This window comes from Onychostruthus taczanowskii, unplaced genomic scaffold, assembly GCF_017590055.1.
Source record: "Onychostruthus taczanowskii isolate IOZ18803 unplaced genomic scaffold, ASM1759005v1 scaffold87, whole genome shotgun sequence".
Lineage (NCBI taxonomy): Eukaryota > Metazoa > Chordata > Aves > Passeriformes > Passeridae > Onychostruthus > Onychostruthus taczanowskii.
This window is the reverse complement of record NW_024506662.1, coordinates 950,706-976,817: the sequence shown is the minus strand read 5'-3', so window position 1 is coordinate 976,817 and position 26,112 is coordinate 950,706. Positions and strand designations below refer to the sequence as shown.

The window sequence follows — 26,112 nt, the reverse complement described above, 5'->3', positions numbered from 1 at the left end:
TCAAAATACTTCCGATTGTGGTGGGGCTTTTTCCTTTTTTGCAATAATTTCTAGATTTGTCCTTTATGTTTTGAAGGTAACAGATCTGTGCTGTTACAATCCCATGTCTTCCTGCTTCCTTCTCAGTTATTACAATTGCTACTGCACTGATGCTCTCTGGTTTAGTTAATTCTTTTAGCACACTGCAACTTGCTATCACCAATACCTATTTATATATGTGTCATTAACATATTGCTTTTCCTCCTTTTACTCGTAATCTACTTTAAAAATCCTCGTTTTTCTCATTCACCTACTTACTTCATCTTCTTGTTAAAGAGGCAATCAAAATAGGCCATCCATCAGCACAGCTGATTTTCTCTTCCTTATTTTACACAGGTAAACTTTTTTCCCCCCCAATTTTTGTCTGTCTTCTTCAGACTGCAAGTATTTCTGTTGCCATAATCCAATCAACACTCAAATGTTGTCTATTTGAGTCAGTTTGAATCCTTTGCTCACTCTATCAGGTCTCTGCAAGCCTCAGAAATCTGTGGATATTTTAAATCACTTTATTTTCTTTCCCTCTACACCAACAGTACTGGATCTTGTGAAACCCACTTAAACATTGCATTTCTTTCCTTCAGACTCACAGTAAACTACTGCTCCCTAACTGAATGAATTATACATCTTACTTTTGTCCAGGCTTGCTTTGGTCATTAGGACCACTCAAGTAGCCTTCACTTCTCAAGGCATCACTGAAATCACTGGACTTAGGGCTTTTCAGAACAGTCCATGATCTGTCATGTGGCCTTTAAAATCCATATTGCTTGCTAAGCTTCCAAATGCTGCTATGAATGAATGGCTCTTGGCTCCTGTTCAGTTTGTGCAGCTGTGTTCTGCAAGTCTGGGTGCTGAGCCTGTTTTATCTCAAACAGGTGCACAGGCAACAACTCTTAACCACCAGCAAGGAAATAACCTGTGTATGATTTCTCCTGGGGTTATCTTTTCTCATTAAAATATCAGGCCAAGTTTCCCAAAATATCAGGCTGGTTTTCATGAAATACCAGGCTAGTTTTCCATTAGTACAATCCCTTTTTATTATTCCATGTTAAACACCATGCTACCAACCTAGAATGTCCTAAAATTACGGACTCTCTACATATACAAGCATTACCTGCATTAACCAATGCCCAGTAAAGCTTTTCCTTTGTTATTTCAATACTCTTTTTTTACACCCTTTCACAATTACTATTCTGTTTTTGTTTTCCCACATCAAATCAGGAACTTTATTCAAACTAATCTGAATGCCCTAAAAGCCTGTAATTGCCCAGAGCAGGCAGAAACAAGGATGGATGTAGGAACAACTGCACAAAGCTCTTACTGGCTCCAATAACAATTGCAACAGGACATGAACATACTTTAGTCTTTAAACAACACCAGAGAGGGGTTCAAAACATGCCCACCAACCCTAGGTTATTTTGAGATCTAATTTTTATGCCTAGAATTAAAAAAAAATCCACCAAAGAAAACAGACCCCACAATGGTTTGTATAATGACAAAAAAAGGGATTGCTGGGCACCATTTTGAGAAGCAGAGAGGATGTCATGAGCACAAAAAGTGTTGAAGAGCAGAGCTCTCACCAAAAAGAAAGACATAAGTGATATTCAGGTCTGACTCTGAAGGGCACATCTAACTTCAGTTCAAAGCCCTACAAACTGTCCTGCCCCTCTCCTCAAAAAGCTTTATTTTCCATTTGTGATACTTCAGTGTTAATAGCTTCCTCTTACTGAATATTACATCTTCATAAAACACCATTGGTTCAGCTGACATTTTTAAGATTGATTGTGTGTATGTTTGCATTCTAATGTATGTGCTATCATAGAACAAGCCAAAATGACCCCAAAGGTGTGAAAGTCAGGCTTAGAATGCAAATTCTTTGTCAAACCTACAAGGAACTAACCTATGCATATGTGAAGACTTAAGCTGCAGCCTTGTCAGCTACAGAATTAAAGCTGTGGAACTGGAGAGGGAAAAGCTCCTCTCCTCTGTGGCCTTTGAAAATTTGGCACTTTGAGGGAAAACACTGTACTATGTATTTCAAGTTCAATGAACTTTATATTCAATGAAATTATCACATAATAGGGTATTTTATGATCGATTTTGGTGAGAGGGTGTTAAAACCAGTAACAATTGACCAATACCCTTATTTTTAGGAAGAACTGTTAATAAGTAACAAATTAATCACTTCTTAGCTATTTAGAAGGCTATACTGCATGCAGTTATCCTCCTGACCAGTGGTTTTTTAGGTTTTTTTTTAATAAATAATACAGTATAAGAATGAGCCATGGGATCAGCTTCCTCCCTCCTTTAATGAGACAGCTTCTTGTACTCCTACTACCAGGCACACTTTGCCCAACTCCTAAAATAAGCTTAGCCCTTTCATCTAGCAACTGTTCTGGACAAATAATGTTTAATTTTTTGGGTTCTCATAGTATGAAGAGTAAGAAATGTATCTGGAAGCTTACAATCATAATTATTCTATATCAAGGAAAGTTAAGATCCAAACCAGAAAAAACAATAATGTGCTCTCCCACAATACTTACGATTGATCTGATGTTGTATTCTTTTGCCAATTTCAGAGAGGACTTATAGCAGCTTGCTAAGTTTTCTTTATGAGTGTCAGTGAGATGGCCTCTTGCAATTGGCCCAACAGTATGGATCACATCTGCAGTGAATAAAAAAAGAAGATAAACATTAAAAGATGCTACTGTGTCACACACCAATTCAATCTGGTATTATAGCTACACACAGAGGTACAAATAACAACAATAAACAAATGTATTTATCTGGAAAACACATCATAGTCTACATGTGCAATAATTAAACATAAATCAGTAAAGGTTAAATTTTGAAGGATTTGGATTAAAGGCGAACATGTGAAAGATACAGTGAATGCTTGTTACATGTCTACTGCAAGGCACACACTGGAGAGATGAAAAGTTTGCACAAGTCCTCTATATCTTAAAGCCTCTACAACTGTAAATACTGCAGAACTTTGAAACAGTTGTTCTCAATCCTTGAAACCCACTCACTGGGAAAGTTCCCTATACAGAACCACAGCATTGTTGGTGATACATAGGTAATCTTTGTTTTTCCTCAGTAACCATTTGAAAAGAAGAAGAGGTGAAACTTAGGAATGTGTTGGTTATTCAAAAAACATGCTTTCCTCTCACATCAGACCAGATGGAGATGCCATGCAATAAAACAAAATATTCTGTTTGAAGAAATTTATAACGAGCAAAAAGAGAAAGCACAGTCATCTCAGGTGTGATGCCTTTGGACTCATCAAAATCTGATGCTGCAATCAATCAAAGTCTCTACAGTGCTGAAAGAAAAATAAATTTAAGAGCCTGGAGTAAAAAAGTGTTGAAAAGATATCTACAAATTAAAAGGTACCATGATTTTTTTTGATCTCCCCCTTCCTATCCCCACAACTATTATGAAAAATGTTTACTTTTTACACATCATGCTTCTATAGTATATGTGAGCATAAGAAAATGAGTTATGGTGGCAGATTTTCTTTTTAATTTCTTTATAATTTCCTACAATGTATAGCAGAAATAAACAGTGGCACTATTTTTATTTTCAATGTTGTACTAACAGGGATCAGGCCAACACTTTCAACTGCAGTACTGCTGGTCCCCTTTTAGGCTGTGTTTCTGTCCCATGTGGGTCAGGTTTCCAAGCAACATCTGCTATTGCTACACTCCAGAATATTTTAATTTACTCACAAATCCTACAGAATTAACACCATTGTTCTTTGCCCAAGCTGGTTTTGATGATTTCCATCCAACAAATGCCAAAGCATAAGAGAAAATGGACAAAATAACATTATAATGCACACTTCTTTTTTTTTTGAGACATCATCTGTCAAGTCCTGCTCTCTGCTATTTAAAATGTGGCTTTTAGCCTCAGCCATAATCTTCTGAAAAATTCAGAATCTTTTCTATAGCCACAAAGTATTGATAAATCAGGAAATAAAAGCACATCTGAGTCCCAGTGCCCAGAAACACTGAGGAATCCACTGTGATGGAAACTGAAAACTGTAAGAGCTAAACTTCACAACTGCTACAGAAACCCCTCCCTCCTGTGAAGTAAATAAAAGGTTGAGAACTCTTCTTTCCATTTTGATCACAGTAATTTTCTCCAGTTGTGGGAACAAGATGGACAGACTGGGTAATTTCTGTTGAATGTCACAGCTGCCAGGTAGTGACTCCAGAGAGCCCTCCCTACCACTGAACCTTCAACAGTTTATCCACTTTATCCACTGACGAGGGGGATGGCAGCAGGACACCAAAACAACCTGTGAGTTCAGAAAAAAGTTATACTTTTACATGTTTTTTAGCTACTATCATAAACTGAGAGCTATTAAGAAAGGACTTGAAAAAAGGAAAGAGCTAGTTTAAAATTTGCTTCTGTGTGCAGAGATAAGGTTATGTGAGTACTTCCATTACCAAAGACTGTTATTTCTGTTCATGAGTATAGCAGTTTCCTGGAGGTTGAAACTTTCCAAAGAATATTTCTATTTGGAAGTTCTGGCAACTTCAGAGAAAGGGAAAAAAAACCCCAACAACTTCTCGACTTTTTTTCCCTTGTTTTTTTATTTTACAACAGGTGAACTTCACTTACGGAGCCAGAGACATGATTTAACAGTAGACTTGGCAGCACGGGTTACTGGATGGACTCAGTGACCTTAGAGGTCTTTTCCAGCCTAAATGATTCTACAGGGAAAGGAAAATACTCATGAATCTCATGGCAGTCAAGTTCCCTCTACTTTTACAGACACCAAGATCGGAGTTACCTTGATGAATTTTGAATTCACAATACCCAGCAGCCAACAAGAAAATTAAGGAACAACTGTAAAACCAACTTTAAAAGCATGTGTAAAGGATGAAGCAGAAAATAAAAGAATCATCAATATTTCTCTATTTTGGCTAAGGCTGAGTTTCTTGCATTTCAATGTGCAGCTCCTTGAAAGCTGAAGTATAATGGCTTAAATTATTCATTGATTAATTAAAAGCAAGAAGGAGTTTTGGGGAACAGACCAAGTACCAAATTCTTGCCAGGGTCCTTCTGTATAAAACTCCCACAGTATAATTTCTAGATGCATTTCACTCACTAAATCTTTAGCTCCATTCCTTTCATCTTTCATTATTAAACACTAGTTTAATAACACTAGTTTTCCTCAATAAATGCAAAATGTTTTTGTCACCTTTTTTGCAGAACTTCCCAATTTAGCATTTTCATAGCAACTCATCAGCAATCCTGTATTGCTGTACCAGATACTTCACATAAATAAGTAACCTTTAATGCAGTTATTAGCTTTTATGTTTAAATTTTTCCAAGTCCATAAGAGGTGGTTCTTTAGACAGGACACAAAAGATGGTTATGAATTGAATAGGCCCTCACCAACCCAATCTAATGGGAGGCATCCTATAGCAGGGGCTTTGGAATTAGACTACATTTAAGCTCGCTTCCAACCCAAAGCATTCTGTGATTCTGTGAACTGGTTTATAAAATATCACAACTGTTGTAACTGTTTACAACATATTATTGGCAACGAAATGCTTTTCTTAGGCACATTATTATACTGAAACACATGACAAAGATTGTATCAGCAGAGCAGCATTACTAATATGCCAGTGCTTGATGGTCAGCAGACAAAGAGGGAAGTAGTAATTTTATGATTGGACATTGACAATAAAATCAATGTACACATATATTTCCTAAACTACATAGGAAACTACAACTACAGTAAGCTCAACTACACTGAACTTATTCTGCTTAACTATTCCAAAATACCTTAAAGTTTGCAGGTGGGCAAAACCCTTTGAGATTATACAGGCATAAAGGAAACAAACCAGAAAACAAAACAGCTCTTCCCCCTTCTTGGGTTCATGCAGAGAATCAGACTTCACAGGCTGAAGCAGCACCATTTATTTTTAATACATCAACAAAGGCTGTCAAACTTCAAGCTTGTCTGTCACAATAGTTTCCTTTCTGCTCACATATTATCCCTTGCATAAAGCTGCAGGATGGAGGAGTATGTGCCATAGGGGAGGTGTATAGACATTTGTCCACAAGAAAATTCAGCGTAGAACTGCTGCCCTGCTGTTCTGACCGCCCACTACAGCAGCCAGCCTCAACCGTAAACTTCCAGCACTGTTGGCAAGGACAACCAGGGATATGCAAGTCTTAGCTGGCACCTTCCACACCCAGCCAGAACAGGGATCCACCCTGGGGAAGAACATGGGCTTTCTGAAGGAAAATACAACAGTAAAGGATTGCCACAGGACAGATTCATAGGAATTAGTTTCACCAGAGAAGGCAAAACAACTGCAGCAGCAAAGCAGTTGGGAGCACCAGCTGTGGGGGTGGCATGACATGGTCTGAAGGTACACTGTGGACACAATGGCATGACACAGAAGTGGTCTCATCACTTAAAGACTTTTAAATTGGGGAATATATTGAGAAACTCAAAAAATATTTAGTTTGGCTGGAAAAGCTGTCTCCTATTTGCTCTTGTAGCATCTGTACCCTTTGGGGTCCAAGCGCTTCTCAGTGAGGTCAAATAGGAGTAAGGGATGCACACATTTCCCAAAAACCAAAACATTTTTTTTTAAATCTTCAAAACCAAGTAAACAGGTCAAAAAAGGGAACGGTCATCACTCAGAGAATGCCATTCTAATAATTTGTAGTATTATAACTTTAATGTCAGAAGAAGCTGCTAGCACTGCTGTGAAGTTGCTGATTTACTGTGGTCAGTTTTCCAGCCAAGCACACTGATAGGAAACTTCATTAAAAAGAAAGCTGCAGTCCATGGGTCTGCAAATCACTGTGCATACACAGAGCAGAGATGTTTGCTTACATTTTTAATAGTACATTGAGGTGGAGAGCCCCCAGTGAAGGTATCTCCTTATCTGGGATTCAGGCCACAACCATGGATCAAACTGCTTTTAATGCTAATGAAGCTGTTGGTTTAAAACAGTGTTTATAAGGAAAGGAGATATTTCAGAAATGAAACTACAACTGCCATAGAGTACAAATTTTATGCAGAAAAAGGCCAATGAGGCTTGTTTTCCCAGGTCTTTTTCTTAAAAATTCAATCCATACACCTTAATTTGATTTTTTTTTTGTCACACGAGTTTTTGCCTGTACTGCTATGAAGAAAGGGCAGAGCAGTGTGAGCAAGGATGAAACACGACTTCCAGTTGAAAAGGGTGAAAAGAAGTGACTGTGCTTCAAAAACCAACCTGGAGGACTGACAGTCTAATTTACTCTTCCCTTGTTCTTTGAAAATGTGACACTAGATGGCAAAAATATTAGCACAGTGAGCTTTTCCAAACGACCAAAAAAGTACAAATAAGTTTATCTCATTCCTTCCCTTACAGAAGTGAGTGTGGTGCATTCACAGCGCTAATGAACCACAGCCAGAATCAGTTACATATTTCTCTCTTTCACCCCATTTACACATTCATCTACACATTTGGCCCATCCACCCAACTGCACAAGGAAGCTGGACCCTGTCAGTCACAGAGGGAACCATATGAATTTCAAGAAGGAAGGTACTGCACTGTGTGCACCACTGAATTAAAAAAAAACAGCTTGTAAAAATTCAGAGCATTGAGGGCTCCATTTGTAAATATTATCAGCTGATTTATAGAATTAGCATCCATCATACTGGTGCTGAAAAGGAATCTGAGCTCAGGTTCAGCTGGTGGCAAATGGAATTACCTCCAGATACTCATACATTCCTGAAGAATAGGGATGGCCAGTAGGTGAGCAGCCTATTGCTTTAGGATACAAATTGCTCAGCTTTTTCATTTTCTATTTCTAGCTACATGCACTTGCACATAAAAAGTGCATTTTCAGCATGCAGAAAACAACTGTTAAGTTTAAGTGCAGCTGAAATGAATCCCACAGGACCGCAGTCTAATTCTGTGTCTCCAAAAGTAGATTAGCAGAGCTGAATATTATAAATGTAAGACATCTTTTATAAATCACTGAATGCTGTGTGTGACCACATACAATACAACTCCTAAGTTCAAAAGCATTTCTCTGCTTTGTACAGGTATATATTGTGTTTATGAGCAGTTAAAGAGTCAGTTTCAGGTTTTCAGGCTTGGGGCAATAATCACTGCTCAATGTGAACTTTGTACCTTTTATAACTGCCTTCAGTGATTAATTAGCTGGTTTGGGTGAATACAAAAAAATGTTTCATTAGCTGCAAAAGCTACAATATCTAGAGGTCATTTTGTGTAAAATATTTAAGCAATTTTTCACTTAAATGGCATTGTCTGCCAAGGAAAGGTAAAGAATATATTTACTGTAAATTATTAACCAGCATCCCTCATCGTGGGTTAGAGGTATATCCTAACTATAAGACAGCACAGACAGTCAGAAAACAATATTCCCAAAGGGAGAGGCGAGGGATTTGCTGAGTCTGAGAGCCCCTGTGGGGAGCTGCTGAAGTTTGCACTCAATAGCCTGCATTTACCAGAGAGCGACCGCTCAGCGCCCGTGGGAAGCTGAAAAACACAGAGAGCTTGTTTACAATGGTTACACCACTGCCTCCACAGCCAGCCAGAGAATTCAGTCACACAAGTGAAAGCCCAAGCCTCTTTGGCACTCAGGCTTGTCATAAAATACAAGGCCCGAGTATGTCTGTGTAATCCCAGAGCAGTTCCCCTCCCATCAGTGAACTTAGAGCATCGCTCTGCCATCAGGGCCTCACCATTAACACTGGAAACAAAAGTAGGCTCTGTTCAGGCAGGAGAAGCAAGTGGTGCAATTAAGAGACACTGCACTGTATCCCAAAGTAATAGGTTTTACAAAGCAATTTAGTGCCACGATGACAGACGTCAAGGCAGCGGCTAGACAGACGGCCCCACAACTTCCACGGAAATAATTGCCTACGTGCAAAGCTAAAAGGAAACAGCTCTGCTTGGGATATTCATGGTGTGATACGAATGAACATGAAATGAACATGACAAGACTGAACATGAAGCTATGACATTCAGGACTTGTTATTCCTGGTCTCTTTTTTAATCTCTGCTGGAAGAATGTGCAGCAGAAATACTCAAATGTTATCCTTGTTCCCTACCTTCCTATCCAAATAATGACCTTAATATACCTAGAAAAAACAGAAGAGATGAAATTGTGCTGCCCCAAGCAGATTTTGTCCCCCACACACTGGAGGAAACCTCACTTTGCTGTAGCAGCAGAGGAGCTCAGACAAGCACCCTCCTCATCGAGTGGCTCATGAAAACACGCACCAAGTGACACCCCGACCCAAGCAATGCTTTCCACCTTTCACTGACTTTTATTCTTCACAAGTGGACAGGGCTACAGACAAAAATGTTCTAATCTTTATGTTTGCTACATATAAAAAAGCATGAGCCACAAAGAGTCTCTATTTTTATTATATTGAATAGCTAAAGATGTCCATGAGCGAGTTTGGGTTAAAATCATTTGATAAGGCTTTTTCAACACTCAACAATAAACTTGCTTCCCTAAACTGAAAATATTTATTCTTTAGAAACTAAGACAGATTTTCAGTCTACCACTCCACAGATTTTACACCAAAATCCACAACCTGGTGAAGGATATAACACCAGCCATGTAAATTTAAGGGATATTTAATCTCGATTGATTCTTGATTCAGTAGAGAATCTCACAAATATTACCCATAAAAACATGCAACACAAATCAAGTCATAAAAATGCAAATGGGGATTAAGTTACCTTCAGTTCTAGTTTTGGAATTGGATTAATTACACAGGCACAGAAATCAGAAATGAGCTCATTTATGTTCTCAGCTTCTCTTGTCACACATTGTCTGTTCTCAGTGTCCAGCCCAGTTCTGTTGAAGTGAGTTTAGTTACCTCTGCTGGAATATTGCACAATTAAAGCATAAATACACCCTTTAGGATATGGGGAAAATAAAACAGCAAAACAACCAAACCAAAATAAAACAGAAGTCCAGAAACAAAACAGAAATAAAACAGAAAAAACCAAAAAAACCCAACCACCCACAGAAAACCTCACTCAGCCTCATTACAAAACATAGTACCAGATTGCTTTTATCCAGAAAAGATTAATACTCAGAACTAAATTTGTTATGCTCTCCTCCGAGTGCTGAAAAGTGCTACAGAGTGCTCTGATAATTTAACAACAAGCCATAGCAAAAGCTCTTAATTTCCTATTTTAAAATGGATTTTTTTTTTCTGTGCAAATTCTGTTTTGGTACCTTCCAGGAATTCTTACGAAAAATCTCTATTATTTGATCAAGTTCATTGTAGGGATGTCGAAACAAAGGAAGACATCCCAAGAAACAAAGAAAACAATCCAACATGTTATGTTTACCATGCCATGGGCTATCTTAAATACAAGCAGATCCCCAGATACTGTGCCAATATTTCAAGGCTTTCTTTCCCTCATGAAATTATTGAATCACTCAAATTACATGTCCTTCATGTAAAAATTAAGAATATTAGCATAAAAACTTACAAAACATTGATCTTCACTTGAAAGGACTGGCGATTACAGCAGGAGGTTTCCAGAAGTCCAAACTAAACAACCCTTAATCACACATTAGCAGCAGAATAACCTCAGGTGAAATGAGGGGAAACTGCCAGCATTGGTTTTATCTGCCCATTGAAGGGATACAAATTTTTTAATCAGATCACTTCAGGTAAAGAGACTTTTAAAAAGACTGAAAGAATTGTTTCCTTTAGAGGAAGTTTTATTGGCTTCTTCAAGAGCAAAAGTATGATTCAGAGTTTCAAAGACAAATGTATTGTATTCATGGCTTCAGTTGTGCATCTGTTTCTTAAGGGAAGTACATTACAAAAAGTTCCCACATTTTTTAAATTAGTTTACTATTACTATATGTTTTCTTGGGAATAAACAAACTTCTTTCACCTTAGAAATTGGAGCACATCTATTCTGTTTGACATTTCTCTAATCTAGATATCCCTTGCAGCAGAAATTAGATGCCTTGAGAAGGATTTTGCATGTCTTCTTCAAGAAAAACAGAAAAATATTATAAAATTACAGGTTCTCCATGTATCTTCTAAAGAAATCAGTGGCAGCTAAATCAGCCTAATTAATTTTCAAGTTTGAATACTGGAAACCATGCAAGGAAAGTTCAAGATTTCCCTTGCCACAAACAATGCAATACAGATAGGAGAGCCTTATGCAGCTCTTGGTACCACTTACCACCTCTCAAATCCACGTGGATGTAGATGGAGGAGAAGGTTAGAAACTAAAAGACTGAAACCATTAAATATTTTTTAAAATACAATAAACCCCAGTTTAAAAAGACAGAGCTGAGGATTCATTTGAACTGTGCTACAGGACTCCAGTCTATACAGCAATAAACACAGCAATTTATAGCTCCAAACTGGAAAGCTGCTTCTTAACTTGGGAGCAATCTCACAGAAATTGGTGAGACTACTGCTTAAAGGTAACAAGGATCCAAACACCAGCAAGGGAAATGAGAGCACATCTTCAGGATGAAGGAATGCACACTTAGCATCTCATCTTTTAAATTGCATGACTAAAAAATCTCACTCTTACCACCTTTTTACTTTCACAAGAAAACCATAGTCTCTAATTTACTTGAACTGAAGTATTTATCCTCTATACTTTTAGCAAGCTGCATTTAACAGATCTTTGTCTATAGTCAGTTCCTTAAGAGATGGTTGCCCTACTATGTCTATGAGCCCACCACAAAACAACAAAAAGAGGAAAAAATTAAATTTACTACTGAACCCTTTCTCCCAAACTCAGTCAAACACAGACAGTGGAAACAGGGACATATGATGCAGCACCTGAAAGCAAGCTCAACTCATTTTTATAAGCTGACTAGATTTCCAGTTGGCAGTGCCACTTTTATTGCCTTACATAGATGTGATAAGTGAAATAACTGGACAGCTCTTTGAACCACAGGATGAGACTTCTTGCCTAGAAGAGGAATCTCACTTTCTGTCATCAATTGTATTTTAATTCTAGGTGGCTGAAACCACAGTAAAGCACCCTCCTGATATTAACATATTCCAGAAACCAAGCTATGAGAATTCTGTACATGCCAAGACAAATTCCTTTGACCGTTCTCCCCCCAGCTCTTCCCTAGAGATGCTCTCTAGTTTGAAAGACAGTTTAGTTTCATCAGCTGGCAATGAGACAAATATTATCACTTGGAATCCAGCACTCTACAATTCATCCTACAAGAAAACCTATCAGATGATGGAGGCAGGGCACAAGCAAACCTGGTCCTAGAGGGAGGAGGGAGATAGAAAGATGTGTGTCTGCACAGACTATAAACAGATTATCTATGCTATAGATAGGGAACACAGAGAAAAATTACAGATTTAGAGAACTTCAGTGCTTCAACCCTGCTACCTGCATGCTTTGTAAAAAACAGCTATTATTTCTCTGAATATTTCACATGAAAAGAGAAAAGAGGCTAATTTATATTGTTAATAAATCCAACTACTGTTTTAGCAGAACTAAGTAAATATAAGTCTTTAATCAAGACTGAGAGCAGCCACTTTGCTTGGGGAGCAGGGGTACAGTGGAGGTAGGATTGCCCTAACACCACTTTTTTACACACATGCTCAGCCACCAGAGCCTTTGCCCAGGGCAAACAGGACACACCCCACAACTTGTTACATCTTGCTTGTTCTCAGGACTCCTTAAATTTGAGCCCAAGTTTACAATTTTCCCTTCAGTTCCTACTTCCACTGACAGGGCAGCAGGATGTGACTCGTGGCAGGAGAGGGTATAAAGGAACTAATATGGCTGTGCCTGGCGTGGTACTCTGCCCTTAATGCTTTTATCAATTTTCCTTCAGAACTGAGCTTTCACAGATACCACAAGCATCACATTGAAATCATCTGATCTCTCCAGCCTTCCAGCTCAGAGGGATCCCAAAAGGAGAGAATAGAAAATGCCAAGAAAACACCACTCCATCTTTTACTCCATTTACTCTCTGGATTGTGCTCATAATACAACATCTAACAGAGCCATATTTCTTATTAAGGCATATACACCTTGTCATGGACTGTGAGCAGCTCAGCCAGGCAAGTTGCCAGCTGGGGTACAGAGGCTGCCTGCTTACAACACAGATCAGCTCACCAACACCAGAGGTAAGCACCACCGAGGTGGAAAGGAGCTAAAAGTCTCCAGTAAACGTGTTCAGAATCACTGGCAGACAAAAAAGCTAAGTACAAACATGAAAGGCATCCAATGAGGGTATTTAGCAAAAAATTGTGGTATGATATTTTATACAATATGTAGTGCTTCTGTGGTTCCAAGTGAAAAACAAGCTTTGACAAACATCTTGAAAGTGTTTTGCATCAGTGTAAGTTGTAAACAGTCGAATTTTCAGCACGAGCAAACATACCAAAATAAGAAACAGGGAAACTTCTTTTTTTTCAAGACAAAAAATGTATTGCAAAGTGAACTGTTAGCAACTTGCTGAGGCTTATTACACTGTTAATGTTCTCCATGTCAATGTCACGAGGAAGAGCCCTTGGAGAAACACGGGTGTCACCTCTTGTTCAGCTCAGCTGAGAAAAATGTACTTAAACAACCTTCTGGAAAATCATGTAAATGAGCTAAAAGAGCTGCTGAAGGACAATCCTGAGCTTCAACTCTCTGTAAAGGAAACACAGATGTAAATAAAGTCAACTTATGTGCTCAGTAATATTGTAGCGTGGAGCATGCCATTAGCCTGTCCAAGCATTTCACAATAATCACCAGCGGAGAATTTCTAACTCAAGTCACTCAAAAGGGATACTGGGGTTTAGGAACTGGGAACCAGAAAGACTGGGGCTAGAAAAGGCAGCAGTACCTTTGAAAAAAAGCCTAATGGGGAGATGGCAAAACTTGAGAGGGTGACAAGTGTCAGAACCACATGCCATTTCCAAACCCAAGACTGTCCCTTGCTGAAGGGAATGGCTTCATTTCTGGGAAACCATATTGAGAAAAATATTTGTAAATTTTATTGCAGTTGTCATTGAGGCAAAATGGTTATTTTGCCACCTGCAGTGTCCACAAATTGAATGCATTGTTTCTCCAGGAAAAGAAGAAAATGTCTGCAAAATCACATTACCGCTTGAACACCAGCCTGAGGATTAGAGGGACTTTTTAGAAGTCCATGTGCAAAGTTGTACTTCACAGCACTGTGTGAGTTGTCAGAAAGACAAACTGGTATTTTCACAGTGAAAGCAATTGCTTCAAGAATAATGTCAGCTCTTATTGTTCACAAAGCACTAGAAATCAGAGCACGTGAAGCAGCAAACCATTTGGCTGACCTTACCAGCTGAGCAACATACAGTCATTCAAGCTAAAACATGTTGGGCAAGACAGCAGAAAAGAAAATCAAACACAGACATGTACTTTCACATGTTCTTGTGATACCACTGCAGTGGTTTTTTTTTCAAAGCAAGCCAAATGCTTGATACTAATCATGGCAAACAATCCAACCTTATGCAGGTGAGTGTTTTCAATGTGGATCCTAGGCCTGAAAACAACACACCAAAAAAGGTAAATCCAATTGCTTCAACGGTGCCATTGCCACAGTCAAGTGCTAAAACCCATCTGGGCTGCTGTATGACTTGGAAAGTCACTTTGAAGCACTGGCTGTTGGTGGCTGTTGTTTGACAAATCTATAAATAGTACCAGATGGAAGAGGCCAAGGATGAGGAATCTCAGATGATGATTTCACTACACGTTGAAGCTTTAGAAAAAGGCAAAGCTTTAACATAAGCACAAAGGCATCTTTTCATTCTTAAAAAAACTCAGATGGGAACCTTTGCCCTGTGTTAGTGCTGATAGTGTTCATGGTTCATCTGTGTTCCTCTCTAGTTATATTCAGCCATCCTCAAGATTTTCTAAACTGATACCCGATACCCTTGGCTTTAGGGACAAAAAAACAAAAAAAAAAAGACCACCAAAACCACAAAAACAAACAAATTCCCACAAAACCCATCCTTGCTCCTGAACTCCTACAGAATGAAATTCTAATATAACCAAGTTTTGTTGGGAACTTCACCTCATTAGAGTCCTCATCAATTAAATAATGTTCAGCAATAACAAAGGACCCTGTCATAAAGGTTTTGATAGATGTTTCATAGCCAACACATTATGGTCAGGATTAATGGGAACGCTTTAGAAAAGTAAAAAAAAAAAAAAATAGGACTGACTGTCATTTAGCAGAGAAATTATAAATGCAAATTCAGAGGAAGACAGTATCCTTTTCTTCATGGAGACAAATTTTGAAGTAGTTTCCAGAAAGGAGGACCATATAATAAACTTCTAATTTCTCTAGTAACATTAGGAAAGGAAGGAAAATTACAATAGGCCAGGTACCATGTCATCCTTGATATACTACTACACTTCTTTATGAGCACATTACAATTCAGAGAGCTAATAATAAAAAGTGATGCTGAGATGATGAATTGATGCTATGCAATTAGACCTATTAGAATTCACAAGAGTCGACAGGCAATAATCAAACCACTTTCATGCTGCCCATTGCAATTATCTTTGCACTTAAGAATCAACAAAGCACATAATGACTTGCTCTCAATTAAGGAATTCATGAGAAATGGAATTTTAATTAGTGTGTAGAAAATTTGGGCCATTTATTACTTTACAGGACAACAGATTGTAAAAACTAGTTGAGTAGCTCTTAGTGTTCAGCAAGGGTTCAGGTTCAAGAAGAACACACTGATGCTTCCAAAAAGGAGTCCCTAATAACATCCCCTGAAATTGGATTGCCAAGGCAAATGCATGTTCACTTCCACTAAATTTTGGAGGGGAAAAAAGAAAAACAAAAACCTACAACAAAAAAACCAATCCACAAACAAAACTGTTGGAACTTGAGACTAAAATGGAAACCATGGCTGATGTTCTCAATTACTGGCTGATGAACAAGTTGGGTACAATTATATTTATTTGTGGTACAAGCCACAGATACCAGAAGATCTAATTCTACATTCTCATCACAAAATCAGTAGGACAAGACAACAAAAATGCACCATCACTTAAAAAAACTGGAGTCTGAATACTAACATGGATTAAGTTTTTTTTCAATAGTGCTTGAATAGGAAGACTACTTAGATTCAAATAAAATTATTCTCATATTTTTCTGATCTTAGTAAAAACAATTTATCAATAATTTGAACAAAAGCATCACTTAAATTCTGTAAGTGTAGCTCCTTGATAATATGAAATAGAGGTTGCTTGGGAAGTCAAAAGATTATGCTGAACTCCAATGTTACGAAATGCGCATTTTTCAAAAACGCAAAAGAAGTCCACACTTCAAGTGTGAATGTTGGCAGTAGAGAGATGGGTATAATGCTGTGTGCTCACATAACATTAGTGCATCAGGAAGATATTAAATAACACATCAGTTTGCTAAAAACATATTTCCAGCACATGGGTCAGCATAATCCCAAGCACAAGTATAGGTTGGGTGGAGAATGGAATTAGAACAACACTGAAGAGAAGGAATTGGGGGTGTTGGTGTGGGAGAAACTCAGTATGACCCAGCAACGTGCACTGGCAGCCCACAGACCACCTGTGTAGCATCCAAAGCACCAAGAGGCAGCAGGTGAGGGAGGGGATTCTGCCCCTCTGCTCCACTCTGGTGAGACCCCACCTGCAGTGGGATCCAGAGTCCCAAGATAAGAAGCTGGATAATAAGTGGACATGAATTAGTGGCTGAGCTGAGGGCAGAGGAGGACCATGAAGATGCTCAGAGGGCTGGAGGACTTCTTTGAAGACAGGCTGAGAGGCACTGTTCAGCCTGGAGAGGAGAACGTTCCAGGGAGACTTTAGAGCCTCTTACAGCGCCTAAAGGGGGCTACAAGAGGGCACAGTCCGAGAGGACAAGAAGGAATGGCTACAATCTGAAGCGATAGGTTTATATTAGAATTCTCTTTCCCCGCTAGCTGATGTGAGAGTGAGGGGCGGCAGTTTTCCCCCTGGAGCTCCTTGAATCCCAGTTGTCAGTTGTTTCGGCGCAGAATAAAACACAGGCAGCGCACAGGGGTCCCAGGGAAACTTTATTTGATGGTGTTTCTTCCCCTCTTTCTTCCTGGGCCCCGACTAAGGGGCCGACAAAGACTTATATCTCAGGGGAAAGGCAGGGGCAGACCCAACTTCCAACAAATCAGGAGAGTTGGGAGTAAAAACCCAGGCGGGGAATAACAGGAGCGAACCAATAAACTTCCAAGGAAGAAAAACAGTTTTTAGGAAATGGGTAAAATTTGGAGAAATAGAAACTAGAAACTAGCTGACGACATTTCTGGGAAAAGGGTGGAGACAAAAGGAAAAACCAGCACCAGGAAAAGCACTAAATCACAAATCAAACCATAGACCCACTGATAAAACAAAAAGCACGATACAACAGGTTTATATTAGGAAAAACTTCTTCCCAATGAGGGTGGTGAGGCACTGGCAAAGGTTGCCCAAAAAAGAAGTGGATGCCCCGTCCCTGGAAGTATTCCCCCAGGTTAGATGGGGCTTTGATGACCTGGTTGAGGGGAAGGTATCCCTGCTCATGGAAGGAAGGTTGGAACTAGATGGGCTTTAAGGTCCCTTCCAACCCAAAACTTTTTTGATTCTACTCAGTCTTTTTAAAAAATAGTACTAAAGGTCCAGAATAGTTTAAAAACCCAGTGAAATACTGGGCCATTTGGATTATGAAATAATAAAAACTTAGTTTAATGCATTATTATTACCTGAAATAGTGTACCTAATGCTTTGAGTCTTATCAATTTCCTATTTTGCTATGGATAAACAGCTGTATATTTAATGCTCAAAATCTGTCCGAATGGCATTCTATTCCCATTGTCAGGGAACCATTTCAGCATTTCTCATTCTTGATTCTATGGGGGAGCCCTGTCTTTACAATGTACCCATTAAAAAAACATTCGCAACAACCTGAATGGCTTCTTGTAAGTGATAATACTTCAAAAGAAGGGGAAAAAAACCCCTTTCACACAGGGATTCATTCTTGAATTCCCCTACGTGCAGTGCTTAGCGAGGGCTCTGGGAAACAGCAGGGAAAGCAGCAGGCACTGCTGCCCCAGGGCCATCCCTCCCATAAAGGGAACATTTTCACACTGCTGCAGAGCCACCATCTTCGCCCCACGCAGCATTTTCAGGGAAAGCGATCTTGTAGATACATCTTTCTGTCTTCAGCATGCTGGAATTGCCCCTGGGGAGCAGGGAGAGCTCCTTGCAGGTTAAAGCAGCTCAGCGTGCTGCTGTCACTTTGGATCAGTCGCAGGCGGCGATGGGCCAGCTCTGACTCGAGGATGCCTCACTTCCCACCTTCTGGTTTTGTGTCAAGTGCAGCACATTTAAAATAGCACATCTCAGCCAGAGCATCAAGCAAAAGCCACCAAAACTGCCCTCTCCTCCTGCACAGCACATTCTGGAGATAAGTGAAATGGCATAACCTGTTTACTTTGTTGCAGTTGTTAAATGTGAGTGGTTTCTGCAAAAATGATACCTACCCTGGCCTAGGTACTGCAGCAAAGACACATTTGGGAAGGATTTGAGAGCAATGAATGACCTTGGAGGCCCAGGGTGAATAGTTCAGACATACCAGACATTTTGATCAGAAGGCAAATAACAGTTATGCTTTAAAAACTTAACACAATTAATTCAAAATATGCTTACAAGGTAAAGAACAAAGTCGCTCCAGAACGGGCTCCTAGATTAACATCAAAATCTGTTAAACAGTCATAAAACACACCGTGCTGCTGAGGATTGTTATGAGTGAACCTGAACTAAGTGATTCTCTGTGCCACAGAATTTACAAGATCATGGCTCAGTACCTCATGAAAATTAGGGTTTTGTTAATTAAAGCCTTCTTTCAAGTGATAGATGGGTACTGTGCATGTAAGCTGCACATACTGTTGAGACTTCATTTTAAGAATAGATAGCACACATGAAACATAGAGCCCTGGGTAGAAATAAAGCTGCTTCATATGGAAGCAAAGATTTCTTGTACTGCAATACAGACAGAGAGAGACAAGTAGAAGGTTCTTTAAAATTCATTAAAGTCTAGTTGGCACCCACCTTTATTTGAAAGTCTTTGAACAGTATCCTTTTCACTAGTCCAGTCTTGCTAAAGGTCACAGAAAGCTTTTTCAAAAAAGATTCAAGATCCATAAGAGTGAACTTGCTTGCACCCCACCCAAATCCTTTCATCTGAGATTTTAAACCACAACCCCAAAAAACCCCAATGGATAGAAGTGTGTTCAGTATCAGTATAGTTAGGGAGAGAGAACACAATTTATTTATTCCTCAAAACTTGTTACCCAAAAACTCCTTGACTTCTAGGAAAACCTAACACTATGTTTTAGTGCTGCAAAGGACTTCTAAGAGAGGAGGGGTATCTACATCAGAGAATGAACCCAAAAACTCTTAAAAAGAGAAAGTCTTAGGATTCTTAAAGATTTATCAGGGATGACATGGAAAGTCCACTAACTGCAAGAAAGTCCATGAGGAATCTCTAAGGTCATGTAAAGGGGATGTTTATGAACAAGCAATGAGAAAGAAAACAGGCAGAACTTCAGAAACATATCTTTTAACCAATAAGCTATAAAATTGCCAAATATATATTCTCATTAAAAGAGGTGCTTTTTTTCCTATTTGGTAACTTCTCAGAAAGAGAACAAATAAGAGCATTCTCTGCTGTTTGGATATTCAAGTCTAGTTTTTATCCAGCTGACCCTTCCAAACGCTGTGTTTGACTCTTTAATGGCTTCATGGTTCAGTGAATTTGAATTCCATTCTTATTTCCATGACTAAAAGGAAAATTCAAAACCAGAAGGTTTGGACTACTAGAAATTAGGTGTGTGTAGAGTTTAGAATGTGCTGCAATAGCATTGAAAAGGAGAAAGACCTCCTGCCCTAATTTATGTCAAGAACGCACTTTTTTCCTCTCCCATATCAGGAAGAGAAAAGTGTGAGCCCTTAACCATATATTGATAGTCATTAATAGCTCTGGATCAAGAGAAACCTGTGCACCTTCCACAAATTCTGTAAGCTGAACAGAATTTCTAGAATTACCTACAACTGATGAAACAAAATCATAGGTCTTACTCCAAGTTTTGACCCAGTAAATTCAAAAGGATGAAAATGCTGCAGACCTGCAGCCAGTGTGGGCTCAATTTTAAGCATAAACATTCCTTTATTTTCTGAACTGAAGCTTATCTTCAGAATTTACTTGCTTTTCACCCCTAAAAGTGTCAGCGATGGCCTTTGGAGCAACTAACACAGCCATAAAAATAATTAGCACAGCAAAAGCATAGCAAATAGGCTGATGAATCAGTATTATACGAATCTCTGCCTGCAATGGAGAGAGCTGGACTTCCCAGATGGGACTTAATGGTTTCTATACTTCACCTGGTATCATCTTGATGAGAAGCCGTTCCTGCCCTGTTTTCCCTCAAAGGAAAGCATCCTGGCTCTGGGGAGCTAATTCCCTTCCACAGCTCAGGGCTGTGCAGAGTCTCGGCAATTATGCACAGCTGTATGAGCCTTTTCAAAGGATTGATGCTTTCAAGAAAGTAAAGAGGCAATTGGGCCATGTTGACCAGAATCCAGGACATTAAAACCCTGGAGAGTTTGCACTGATTGCTTTTTATTTTTGTGTTTTATTGCAAGGAAACTAAATGAATGAAATACAGCCAAACATGTTGTGATCACAAAAGAAATTCATTCGAACACAAAATTTCTACCTTGTATTTATCTGTCTTCTCCCTTTTTGATTCTGCCCCTACCCTTTTTCATTAAAATATTTATGTATGATAATGATTTCCTGAAATACAGAATGAAATCAAACCATATTGTAATAAAACTAAATTAAGCAGAAGATAAATAAATCAAGTAACTTTTTTTACAGCTTTCCCAGAAATAAACCAATTAGCACATTAGCAGTAAATGCAATAATAAAATAAGCCAATTAGAATATTTAAGTGATTACCACATTGAATTAAAAGAGTAACTGCCATACATATGGATAAGTTCTGCTGAGATAGAGAAGACTCTGCACTGTCCTCTTCTGTGTCAAATGGAGTGCTTATGCAACACAGTGGATTTATTGCCATACACAAAACCTGATCTGATGTTACCCCTGTTCTCTAGTGTCCGAAGAAGACACCTTAAAAGCAAATGAGAAGATAGTTGTGCTCACGTTAATTGTTGTTGTAATACTATTTGTAGCATCCTTTCACACCAAAATTGACTACAGAATTGTAGTTATTTAGGAATGCTACCAATTCTAAAAAAAAAAACAAAAAAAAAAAAAAATCAAATCTAAAAGGTCTACATATTAATAGCACTTCAGTGTTTCTCTCCCAGATGGTAACACAACTGACATTCCCTCTTGTAACACAGCACTGTTTATCCTCTGAATGTCCCCAGTACAAAACTGTTTTAATCCTTTGTTGCTGCTGTAAAACTTGATCTACTATCTGACAACATAAAAGTGTCAACTTTTGGATATATGGTGGAAAAATAGATAGGATAATCCAGCCTCTACATCAGCAACAATGCAGTTCATGGCTCAGAGATAATGGGATTGCAGATTATTAAGTGAAAGGTGCAGTATTTTACCCCTCACAGCTCTGGACTCAAGTGCAGTTCTGCTGCACACGGTGCATTTCCGGCACGTTTCCTTGCTGCTCCCTTTTCCATTAGGCAGCTCGAAGCTTTATGATGCTCAGCCTGTATGACTGTGCTGTGCAGTCAACTGGAATGAAACAGCTCTTTTATTACAGGCGTCTGACGATCTGTTAGTTCTTGTAGAAATTATGGAGTGGTTAGGAAATCTAATATATGATGTGGAGAGAGATTAGCAGAGGAATGGGATTTTGATGCAGCATCTTAAGGAAGATGGATGAAGGAAGAGTGAGCAATTAAAGCAGTTGATCTTGTGCAGAGAAAGAACACCCACACAAATGTGGACATCCACCTATTCCTCCCTGAAAACATGCACACAGAGTGTGCCTACGGAATGCCATCAACAAGCCTTTATTTGCTGTCTTATCTGCTGTCCCTACAATAAAGAGTCAGAAATATTCATATCCTGTCTTAGGAAATATTCCAGTATCTACTACATGTCTATTACTAGACTATTATAGTTGCATACTTTTACAACTAGGCTACAATAAAGTGAGAGAATAAGGGGTATGGAAGATTAAGGAGAAGTAGAAAAATTGAAAACAAACACCAGTAGAGAATAACATATTTACTGAAGCAAGCTATTATATACTTAAACAATTCAGAAACTAGGCAGCATGCTGGAAAGGTAAACTGCCATCAGAAGAGACAACTCCTGTCATCAGAGAATGGTTTAGATTGGAAGGCACCTTAAAGATCATCTAGTTCCAACTCCTGGTCTAGTGGAAGAGACATCTTCCACTAGACCAGGCTGTTCAAAGCACCATCCAACCTGGCCTTGAACACTTCCAGGGATGGGGGACCCACAGCCTTTCTAGGAAACCTGTGCTTGTGCCTCATCACACTCATAGTAGTGAAGAACTTTTTCCTAATATCTAATTTAAACCTGCCCTCTGTGACTCAGAAGACATTCTCCCTTCATCTATCACTTCATGCCCTTGTAAAGAGCTCTCTTGCAGCCCCTTTAGGTACTGAAGGCTGCTATAAAGGTCTGCCTGGAATCTCCTCCAGCCCCAACCATCCCAGCCGGCATCCATAGCAGAGGAAGACTTCCACCACTACAGCCCTGCAAGCGGGAACACACATGTGCAGAGCCCCTTTTCTTCCTTTGAAGCACACAGATGAACCTCTGCTCCCAAGGGCACGATAGTGCAGCAGGATTGCATCACAGTCAGCCGTGTAAGTAAGTTACAGGAAGGACAGAAGGGTTTGCTTCATTGGCATATAACCTCCACCTACAGCAGTTAACCTCAAATGTTTACTTTATTACACACAATATGCCTCCGTCGAAAGATGCTGCACTGTGTTATTTAAACACAGACTTTATGAATATTTTTATAGCTCTGCTGTTCCCCCCTAGTGTATATTTATTTCCATTTTAGCTCGGCAGTTTTCTCAACCAAGCCTCCTTGATGTAGGTCCACGTGAGAATACCAGCTGAAATGACTTTAAATCAACCTCCTTGTTAGTGGAAGCACACAACACTATTAACCAGTGACTTGATATTCCTTCCAAAGAGCAGGAGGTCAATTCTCTGGGCTGAATTAATATCTCCACAGAATAATTTCCTGGCTGGTGAGTCAAGAGAAAAATGACCTCACTCTGTGGCTCAGCCAGGGCCACTAGGACTCAGAGTGACCCTGGGCATGACCAACTTTGGCAGCCACCACTATATTCAGATCTGGGTCCAATGTCCCATCACATTTCACCTGCTCATTACCCACCTTAGCCAAAAAATATGTTGCAGGGAAAACAAAGTTATGCTAGGCTAAAAGCAGGGCAGTGCACTAGAACCAGGCAGGGTATGGTTTTCTTTGATGCTTTGAAGCCAGCAGGGTTATGCATCTTAATAAGAAGCATTGTTTCTTTGCATAGATCTGATATTCAAACAATAAAGCAAATTACTTTAAACAGTATCTATGTACCAGAACAACCAAAGAGAAGCGTATTTTACTTTTTGCTCTTGTCTATGTGTAAGAAAAAAAAATGAAATTAGACACAGAATAAGATGGCAACCAGTCAGTTTCACAGATTTCATCCCCATTCTGAAATAGATGCTCAACTGTAAATACTCTGTATATCCAGCAGAGCACATATCCATGTGTTTATATTTCAGTTGTACCAGAATCAAACAGATGCAAGTACAAGAATTTGACAGTGACATTGTTCAGTACTGAGCTGAATTTTAAATTTAATATTGCATTTATTTTAACATTGTTTTCACACAATTTTAAAATAAAACAAACTGAACCCCCACACACTTCTGAAGAAGTAGTGTACCAGAGTTTGAGCAGTGCAAACGTAGCAAACCCATCCCATAATTTTGTACCCGCCCTTGGACCACTGTGTTTTGAAAGAGATAGTAAGCCTTACATGAAAAAAAGTGTTATACTAAACATAAATCAGAGAGGCTTGACATGATTAACAACACTGGGCCAGTCACCCTGAGAGAATATAAACTGCTATTAATTAACTCAGTGATGAAGGATAGTATTCCTCTTCTCGAGCACTAGCTAGCATAAGACCATTCCCACTGTTTCCCAAGAATTAGACTCAATTTTCAACTGAATAAACCAAAATCAATGCATTGTCCACCATCTGATTTATTAGACTAGATATACTGATTTATAAAAAACGCTTTAGTAACACCAAAACAATATTGTATTGTTATGCAAAAGCACATTGCAAATCAATGAGAAACAACATACACAGTTAGAAGAATAAGATTTAAAGCTAAAACATTTGGAGCACACAAAAAAGAATGCCAGCCTAGACATGATGACATGTCATGGTTAGAGTGTTGACAGATGCTTAATTGTAGGGTTCAGACACCAGGGACTGACCATGTAACACATGAAAGGTTGCCAGTACAGAAAACACATTTAAAAAAATGTGTTTGCAAAAAGAGACTGTTAACCTTCAGTAGAAACAGGCAGCTGTGCTATCATGTCTCTGAAGATGGAATTTTTTTCCCCATCATTTTACCCTCCCTGTGAAAAAACCTGCTTAGTATTTTGGGAAAAGAAATCAAAACTCCTACTACAAAAATAATCTAAACAAGATAGTGCAAGACTACTAGTTATTGACTGGGCTTATATTATTTTTTATTATCTGCTGCAGAAGCAACAATTTTAGCAGAATCATTTAGAAACATCTGCATGCCCCATTCAACCACATCTATAGAGTCCAAGAGTTTCCAAGCCATCACCAAGAATACCCTCACCAGCTGTCAGGAGCAGACTTTGTATTTCCATTTTAAAACTCAAAGCACTGAATGAAAGGCAAATTTTGAAGACCAGCTGCCTTGAAGACCACTGCAAAGCTTGTTGTTCTGTCCATGTTGGAGGAAGTTTTGTGGACATTTCCAACAAAGATGGATTGATACTAAGATAATTTATTTTGTGAATAAGTGGAACAAAAAGCAAATACAACAAGTGTGTGACAGTACTCGCACGAGTCAGATGCAAGGGTCTATGGATGGCTCACAAATACAGATTATTGCACTATACTTCTGCTCAGCACAGAGCCCTGTTCAGTGCCAAAATTATGGGAGTAAAGACAACAGATGTTAAGATTCCCAAAATCCTGTCAGTGGAGTTACAGGGATGATCATGATCTTTTACTGTAACACTGTTTTACTCTCAAATACCTCAACACAAAGAGAAGAGGGTTATCCCATACTTCAAAACTGCAAAAGCCTTTTTGAGAAACTTGGCCAGTTACCCTGTGTCCTGAAGCACTGAATCAGCTGAAACCCAAGAACACTTTACAAATACAACCACATTGATGCATTGATAGACAAAAAGGCTAGATCACTAAAGCCTGAGAGACCCACTGTAGTCCAAGTAAAAGCCTTTGTAAATTCACTGCCTGATGGCATTCTGGCAGCAGTATAGGTTCAGTGAAAGTTCCATAAATTCCAATGCAATTAAAAAGCAAATAACATTGCTCTATTTATGAGCCCTGCACTAGTCCCACCCCCATCCTAGGCATCTCATACAAACTCTGGGCCACACAACAACAGGAGGGAAAACATTGTGTTATGAACAATCTAGATCCAAAATCAGTATTTAACAGTCAAAGAAAGCGCATCTAACCAAATTTACACCCAATGTAAATTGCTGTGCTATCATAATCTACAATAATTTGACTTCTAGTTTTTATTTTTAAATGGAAGACGAAAGTGTTGCATGAGACCATTGCCTGCAAATGTCTCTTACTTCAGATTTCAAGAATTTCACCTATATAATCAGCAAAAGGCATAATTTGCAGGCATAAAGTCAATACATTAGACAATATTTTTTCAATTACAATACTTAAGGCAAACTATATGTTTTTGAATACCTGATGACATGTTTATTCT

General features: G+C 38.9%; 1 protein-coding gene across 3 annotated transcripts in view; it reads right to left on the bottom strand.

Annotated features, from left to right (window-relative positions):
* The window catches only part of MACROD2 (mono-ADP ribosylhydrolase 2), an 852,083-nt gene that overhangs the window by 353,162 nt on the left and 472,809 nt on the right, over positions 1–26,112 (bottom strand). For all 3 annotated transcript variants that reach the window (XM_041425155.1, XM_041425153.1, XM_041425154.1), the window contains exon 6: positions 2,580–2,701. In XM_041425155.1, coding sequence (XP_041281089.1) covers positions 2,580–2,701 — 122 coding nt within the window. The remainder of the gene's footprint in view (positions 1–2,579; positions 2,702–26,112) is intronic.